Source organism: Prunus persica, chromosome G2, assembly GCF_000346465.2.
Source record: "Prunus persica cultivar Lovell chromosome G2, Prunus_persica_NCBIv2, whole genome shotgun sequence".
NCBI classification, from domain to species: Eukaryota; Viridiplantae; Streptophyta; class Magnoliopsida; order Rosales; family Rosaceae; genus Prunus; species Prunus persica.
The window spans coordinates 4,382,201-4,389,831 of NC_034010.1; the positions used below are offsets into that span (position 1 = coordinate 4,382,201).

Genomic DNA, 7,631 nt, shown 5'->3' on the forward strand with positions numbered 1-7,631 from the left:
TCACACAACATACTCACGCAGGATTTTGCACCAAAAAATACTCTCACGGTGCCATTTGCATCGGTTGCAACAAGTCCACAACGCAGGATTTATCTTGTCTTCACTAGGCCAGCCTGGAATAACAAAATACCATTCATTGTTGTTACAAGCGCTGCACCGATTGAACTTAATCTTCCCATAGTCAAACATATCTACGATATGTCTTGCAACAAATGCTCCGCGACATCTTCCTGTCAAAGCATCCCTGGTTCCTTTCATATCAATGTTGTTACGTTGATTCAAAGAACACAAGAATTGTAATGCATCCTCTTTTGACTGACCAATTCCGGACATACCAAGTAGTCCAACTACATATGCCGCTTCCATATGGCCTGCCGTGGCTGCAATGCGCATCCCATACAACGCTTCCACCTTACCGTGCCTGAAAAAACCTTGGAATGCTTCTCTAAATATGGACTCAGGGTTATCGCAAGCCCTGCATTGTTGCAAGAAATGCTGGACCGCAGGTCTGGCACGGTACCAGATAGGATCGTATGGGTACTTTGCCATTGAAATGGTGTTCCACACTTGTGGACTGTTTGCCAAAGTTCGGAACAATCGGCACACAGATGCCATACGGAAGAGATCTTCCGATGATTCTTTTGCCACGTATAACATGACTTGAAACCAAGCGGACTCCGGGATGAAAGCTTCGGGCATATCGAAATGGACATGCTTCCTTCTCTTTCCTCCGACTGTAGTGAAGTGTTTCGAATTCATTGAAAAGTTTTTGGAATGGAACGATTTGAGGAGTGGCAGAGGGGATAAATGATAATATTTGGGGTACACGTTTTGTTTTAGCCTCTGTTTATAGTGTTTTGAAAAGGTGTTTCCAGTTGGGGTTTTTCCAAGTTGACCATTTTGAAAGAAACTGAACCCCAGTGAATTAAAACTTAAGACAAAAGAAGGGAAAACGTCATAACGGTGCATACAGAGTCAGACAGTCAAAAAGTTAATTAAATGGCTATTTGCATAGCCATTTTTGGGTTTATCCCACTATCAAATTCATTGATACAAATGTGATGGATTACTGACTAGTGACAGAAGGTCCCATCATATACTTTTTCATTTTCCCACACCCAACTACCCCTAGTAATGTTATTAAAATGGAACCAATAATGACGGATTCTTATCCAACTAGTTGCCTTAATGAAATATAAATAAATTAATAAAATTGAAGCAGTGTCCCGTCATTATTCAGAAAATATATTGGGTAGTGAAGTAGTTTATATTGCTTTTCGGGCTAAAAGATGTCACAATGCTGACGGTACAGGTGTCGACATCGTGACCAACCCACCAAATGATCCCAAAAAAATTAAATATAACTCGATTTGGGCAGAGATGAGAGAGAGCTGAGTGACAAGTTTAGGGTTATGAGTGAAGGGGTATGAATGACAACTATGAGTGAGAAGGTATGAGTCCGAAGAGGTTTCAGTGAGAAGATCTGAGTGAGAAGAGGTACAATTGAGAAGATTCAACATGTCTTCGTCTTCATCTCCCGCTCAAACAAAGAGGTGTCAGTATTATGGAGCTACAATGGTGCTTCGGGTTTCAAAATCTGACAAAAATCGAGGGAAGCCATTCTGGAAGTGTCTAACCTCCTATGTAAGTTTTAATTTAAAGAATATGTATGTGGGTGAAAAAAAAACCTATGTCTAACTCTGACAGAATTATATTCTATATATGATGCCTGCAATTAGGGAGCCACCAGTTGCAATGGATTCGAATGGGTTGATATAACCTCCGCTGAAGCAGAACATCAAGATGACACGTATGATGCTAGAGTGCTGAACATGCTGAAGTCCATTAAGGACTTGGTATTAGTTTTATTAGTTATATCAATTGTCATTTTATTTGTTCTTTTAATGATCATTTAACTGCACGGTTTAAAAGATTGTGAAAGTTCTCCCGCACAAGACATGTTGCACGCACCACCAATGAGACCCTAAACCCATTTTGTAATATTTGGTAACTGCATGTATTTCGCATGTTATTGAATGTTTATTGAAGGTTTATTGATAGTTTGCTGCATGTATATGGAATATCATTGCCCCAAAATTGGATGTTTATTGGGGCCACAAGTATCACTCAAGTAAGAAAGAAGGGGGGAAACGGACCTTATTCTTTCTTTTAGTAGGAAGAACAACTGTTAAGTTTAATATCCTATTCAATACGACTTCCCTATGGTTGGTGTACTTGGGGACTGAAGTATATTGCATCATTATTGTGGGCAAGGGCATGTCTATTGTGTGTGTTAAGGGAGTATTGTGTGTATATTGCATGTCTATTGTGTGTATATTGCATGTCTACTGTGTGTATATTGCATATCTATTCTCTGTATATGGCAGGCCAAGTTTGTGTATATTGTTTGTCTGTTGTGTGTGTATTGCTTGTCGGTGCGTTTGTGAATTGTTGTTCATTTTGTGTATATTGTCTTTGTTTCTACTTTTATGCTACTGAGCTGCGGAAAACCTTTCGCATGTTTAGACACCTATTATGATGCAACACATTGCGATTAATGGTGGCTTGCATCAACAATGACATATCACTTTGCAATGATGTAATACACTTAAAAAGCCATCTTCAAATCCCAATTCACATATGCAGTCTTAAAATTCCAATTCAATGCAGTTTGGTTAACAAACATGTAAATGTCATGAAGGAGTTAGCGGTAGAATTCGATAAGGACCCGTACGTCTCTATTGTGTATTTACATTAGTTTGAGAATGGACATTCCCAAAACCTTCTCATGTACCATTTGTCATCTTCAACCAATATCATGGGAAGTAAGCATCTCCCCTTGTTATCTCCGCAGCCAATTTCAACCGAAAAAAAGGCATGTTGTGCGAGGTGCAAGTAGCTAACGGAAGCTTAGCGCTGAAAAGCTCAATGTACTTTAACACAAACATGCCACAATCGCCTCTGAAGCAAAACAAGAACTCGATCAATTAAACTAATGACATTCTAACGTAATTGACAATTGAAAGTAATAAAATTAAATTGCAAGTTGTGCTTACTCATTAGACTGTTGTGGAACATCCACACGCTCTATTGGCCACGGACACCACCAATCTCGGCTGCAATTGTTTGCATAAACACCTTCTTCATAAAAGTCGATGGTGTTGAGAAGATTTGGAAGCGTAATTGATAGCGGGCCGAGTTCTTCCTTTACGATGTCATCTGGAATTAGTGAAACCTTTGAATCGTACACTTTGATTTCACACAATACCAGATCAATCATTACAGCCACCCAATGCTTGTACTTCGTCAACATAAATGGGGTATACACCTTATAGACGGTCTGCCAATCCAACCCACACGGAGGAACCTTCCCATTTACAACGTTTAGTAAACTTTTTCTGATTTTCCACCCAAGCTGCTGTTTTTTTCTTTTATTATCCGCAAAGCAAGAACGAATGTGATTCTGTGAAATACAAAACAATCAATGCTTAAACACCTCCACTAGTGTGTGTATGGAAAATGTGTAATTATTAACGGCACTTGGTGAAGGCCGATGACATACCATAAAAAAAACATCGGTCGTTGTCCAGTCCGCTACTTCTACCGAATCTGTCTCCAATTGTTGTTGTCGCTTCCGGATGAGATACAACCCCAAATCAATGTGCTGCAACATGTTTTTCTTGTCATTCTCATAATGTATGTGCATTAAAACAAATGCATAATCAATTACACTTACATCTCCTTTCAGCCAACCATCAGCTTTCACGAGGGAAGCGAAGAATTCAATCTCAGCTTCCACGTTGCCAAATTGCATCACCAAACTATGAATATAAAACAGTTTTAGAACACTGTATATAAAAAATTATATACAGTCATGCTTCTATCTTATAATTGCAAGGGACTTACTTTGGGTCCTGGCGCCATTCCCAACAAAGTTTCAGCAATTTCACCAGATCATCATGCGGAATCGCCTTCATTGGGTCTAAGATCTTCAGTCCGGTTGTCTGTGCCCCAGTTTTTGGAACCAATTCACTGCCTTCAACGATCTTCCACAAAGGAATGATCCTCTTCCTTTTCCGTAATTGGACCCCTTGTGCCAGAGCTTTACCTTTATCATTCAACCACACGTTCAACTGAGATAGCACAGCTGTAGGTTCATCCAAATCAATGTCCCCGACAGTAAACTCAAGCAGTGTCCCCTCCGTGCTCTCGCCAGTGTCACCCCCATGCAACATAACTTCATTATCTTCTTTCTCACATTGGTTTCTTTGCACTTCCTTTTCCTCACTTGTTTGTGTTTTCACTTCCTTGCCCTCCCTTTTTTTCCTTTGCAGTTTCTCTCCCTTACTGCTTTTTCTTTTCACTTCCTCTCCCTCACTGCTCTGTCTTTGGGCTTCCTCTCCTTTGCTACTTTTTACGTGCACTTGCTCTCCTTCACTTCTTTTCCTTTGCCCTTCATCTACCTCACTTGGTTTTCCTTGCACTTCACCCCCTTCAATCCCCTCCTCTTCCTTTTCCTCTCCCTCATTTCTATTACTTGGCCCTTCACCTCCTTCAATCCCCTCCTCTTCCTTTTCCTCTCCGTCAATCCCCTCCTCTTCCTTATGTGCTCCCTCATTTCTATTATTTGGCCCTTCACCCCCTTCAATCCCTTCATCTTCCTTTTCCTCTCCCTCATTTCTGTTACTTGGCCCTTCATCCCATTGAATGTCATCCATTTCCCCATATCCCTTAAATAGATGTGAGACGACACAACGATTCGTCCTCTGTTTCAGTAAAGCTAGGTCCCTCCTTACTTCCTGCTCAAACTGAGGACCTAAACATTGGTCCAACAGTTTTTCCATCCGTATGACCTTTAAGTGAAGGACGTCTTTTTCCCGCTTTACTTGAAACAACTCGGACCTCAACAAGCTTACCACCTTGTTCAACTCATCAAGATCACCACATGAAGAAGGAATTGACTCTGTCGAGACAACAGCAGGGCGATCCTGTGGCCAACTCCAATATGGCTGTCTCATTTCCTCTTCACTTGGACATAGCGCCCGCAACTGAACTGACTGTTTCAGAATACAGACAAGAGTCATATTAAATCATTCTACTTCATAATTTCATTCAATCTTATCAATAGTTCTAAGGGCTGCAAACCAAACCTCTTTGCTCTGGAAAAAATAATTGTTCAACTTTCTCATCTCTGGAACAGACGTAGTAGTTCTCCATCGCAAAATACGCGGGACAGCGGTCGGATCAACAACCTTGCAGTAATTCAGGTCCGCCATTCTAGGAATTAATTCATATACCCAAATCTACACAATTCACAGGACAAAACTCATTATTTATGTTTTAAAGAAAAACAAAACATAACTGACATGAACATTATTACCATGTACCTGGAAAGCATACGTGAAACCTTTAAAACTCCAGCCACTCCTTTGCGCTTCACCATGCTTATCCTTCTTGCCCTTCTCATTTCTCTGGCTTGTTCCCGTTACCTTACTTTTCCCCTTCCCTCTTCCCTCTTCATTTTCCAAGCTTTTCACATACTTTGTTGGTGCAGAAAATAGACTGTCTTGGGTTTTGTCAAAGGACACCGAACCCCACGGATACCTGTTGAACGCATCCAAGTCCTCTACAAGGGTCAGGTAATTTAGATTGATGTTCAAATGTTTGTCCCTTCCCAAAACCACTAACTCAGCAAAGTAAACAAGAGCTAGCTTGTAGATGTCATCTTCCTCTGTGCACCTCACAAATGCTTCTTCTAAAGCATTGCATGTAATTCCTTCGTCTATAAAATATCTTTTCTGAAGTCTGATTTCATTACTCTCTCCACTGGAAACTTCAGGCACTTCCCCAAAACGAAGCCCTGTGATCAAACAGAAATCCTGACGAGTGAACTGAGCAACGTCACACCCTAATAAGAAACTCAGTCCATCCAAGTCTTTCACACCCTGCCCCGCTACTCTACGCAACACAACCCCATGCACAATCTGTCCGCTAAACTGAATCTTATCTATATTCAGAAGATGGCCAAAGCATGATGTCTTGAATTGTTCTAATTGTTCCGCACTCAACTTCGCTCGAATTGCAGCTAGAGATGAATTTGCATGTGAGCAGTTGTTCACCCGTGACGAATATACCTCTGCCTCTGGCCATACCAGCTCCACGTTGGATCCCATTTCCTCAAATACAATGTGAAATAACGTGAACATATATACTACCACGTATTTGCACAATCACAACTAGTCAACCAGGCACATTACAACTTTTACAAAGTACATGAGCATAGGGATTACTCATCACAGGCTTTAACATCATCAAAGCAATATGACAATTTTTGTGCAAATACCTGTTAATGCAATGATTATGTGAATTACAAACAATTTCACGTGTTTTATTTATGGATCCATACTCGTGTGAGTGCAATGTAGGCAAGTTCTGCACTTCACACACATGACAATTATTGTCATCTCATACACAACCCAAAATAAATAAATAAGAAATATAGTGGAAGGAAGCAAAGCAAAGCATGTACTCTGCTATCTGCTTGCTAAGCAATTGCCACATCCTTCTTTCTTTCTACCTTTTTCTTCAGTCACCCACAATCGTCATAGATCAACCTTCATTTCAAATGCTTTGCACTTTTATTCATGAGTTTATTATTATCTGTTCTCATTTCTCATAGGCAAATTTAGTAACAAATGAAATAATATTTATTTCACAAAATATATAAATTCTAGTGCCAGAGAGGTACTCTTCACTCTGCACTGCTTCAAATGTGGAAGGTTTTGAGATGTTATTGACATGTGATTGACTTTATTTTCATTCGTTTTTTAACATATACCCAAGCAAAAATTAACATGCAATTGAAGCACAAATAAGAGATGCCAAATCCAACAACATTGATGGTACAAATTGGGGAAAACCATTACTCTAACCCTAAACTCAAATTCCTTACATTACTCATCAAATGCTTTGCAGTTCTATTCATGAGTTTATTATTATCTGTTCAAATGTTTCTCAGGCAAATTTAGTAACAAAGGAAATCATATTTACTTCATAAAATATATATATATATATATTCTAGCGCCTCTTCTTAATCTGCACTATGCACTGCTTCAAATGTGGAAGGTTTTGAGGGCCTCCTCCAATTCAACACCATTATCTTATTCATATCATTATTGACATGTTATTCACTTGTTATTGACTTGATTTTCATTCTTTTTTTAACATATACCTAAGCAAAAATTAACATGCAACTGAAGCACAACGAAGAGATGCCAAATCCAACAAAATTTATGGTACAAATTGGGGAAAACCATTACTCTAACCCTAAACTCAAATTCCATAAATTACTCACCAAATGCTGGTTATTGCAAGGTGTCTGTGTGGGGTCTTTCTGTTTCTTTGCTCCACAAATGGAACCTACCACTTCCAACGAATACAGCTTCTCCCCTTCCCCTTCCACTGCTTCGCCTCTTCACTGATTTGGAATCCACACCTTTGCCCCTTCTACTCCAAATAAATACTTTCTCGGGGTCTGGAGAACGGAGTGGCGAATCGTTGCCTTCAACTGTCGTTAGCCGTTGCCTTCATTGGGTATCTCAGACCTCTGTGTTTTAGAGAGATGAGTTCTT

General features: G+C 39.8%; 4 protein-coding genes across 4 annotated transcripts; all 4 read right to left on the minus strand.

Moving 5' to 3' along the window:
* Positions 1 to 699, minus strand: LOC109947227. The gene has a single exon (XM_020557140.1). It carries the CDS (start codon positions 697 to 699, stop codon positions 1 to 3), a length of 699 nt encoding a protein of 232 aa, XP_020412729.1.
* LOC109947642 lies at positions 2,245 to 3,435 on the minus strand. The gene is made up of 2 exons (XM_020558296.1): positions 3,057 to 3,435; positions 2,245 to 2,961 (listed from the first exon to the last, which is right to left on the minus strand). Exons 1-2 carry the CDS (start codon positions 3,311 to 3,313, stop codon positions 2,817 to 2,819), a joined length of 402 nt encoding a protein of 133 aa, XP_020413885.1. The 5' UTR covers positions 3,314 to 3,435; the 3' UTR covers positions 2,245 to 2,816.
* On the minus strand, positions 3,482 to 4,412 carry LOC109947228. Its single transcript, XM_020557141.1, has 3 exons — positions 3,907 to 4,412; positions 3,737 to 3,821; positions 3,482 to 3,664 (listed from the first exon to the last, which is right to left on the minus strand). The coding sequence occupies exons 1-3, from the start codon at positions 4,233 to 4,235 to the stop codon at positions 3,482 to 3,484; spliced, it is 597 nt and encodes a 198-aa protein (XP_020412730.1). The 5' UTR covers positions 4,236 to 4,412.
* On the minus strand, positions 4,793 to 6,784 carry LOC109947229. The gene is made up of 4 exons (XM_020557142.1): positions 5,388 to 6,784; positions 5,151 to 5,303; positions 4,917 to 5,057; positions 4,793 to 4,816 (listed from the first exon to the last, which is right to left on the minus strand). The coding sequence occupies exons 1-4, from the start codon at positions 6,204 to 6,206 to the stop codon at positions 4,793 to 4,795; spliced, it is 1,137 nt and encodes a 378-aa protein (XP_020412731.1). The 5' UTR covers positions 6,207 to 6,784.

Coding starts and splice junctions, on each gene's coding strand:
- LOC109947227 (XM_020557140.1), bottom strand. CDS start 699: ATGCCCGAAGCTTTCATCCCGGAGTCCGCTTGGTTTCAAGTCATGTTA.
- LOC109947642 (XM_020558296.1), bottom strand. CDS start 3,313: ATGTTGACGAAGTACAAGCATTGGGTGGCTGTAATGATTGATCTGGTA. Junction 2,962..3,056: donor GTTCCACAACAGTCTAATGA/GTAAGCACAACT, acceptor GTTTTGCTTCAG/AGGCGATTGTGGCATGTTTG.
- LOC109947228 (XM_020557141.1), bottom strand. CDS start 4,235: ATGTTGCATGGGGGTGACACTGGCGAGAGCACGGAGGGGACACTGCTT. Junction 3,822..3,906: donor GAATGGCGCCAGGACCCAAA/GTAAGTCCCTTG, acceptor TTATATTCATAG/TTTGGTGATGCAATTTGGCA. Junction 3,665..3,736: donor ATGGTTGGCTGAAAGGAGAT/GTAAGTGTAATT, acceptor AACATGTTGCAG/CACATTGATTTGGGGTTGTA.
- LOC109947229 (XM_020557142.1), bottom strand. CDS start 6,206: ATGTTCACGTTATTTCACATTGTATTTGAGGAAATGGGATCCAACGTG. Junction 5,304..5,387: donor GTTTCACGTATGCTTTCCAG/GTACATGGTAAT, acceptor TGAATTGTGTAG/ATTTGGGTATATGAATTAAT. Junction 4,817..4,916: donor TTGATGAGTTGAACAAGGTG/GTAAGCTTGTTG, acceptor ACCAATGTTTAG/GTCCTCAGTTTGAGCAGGAA.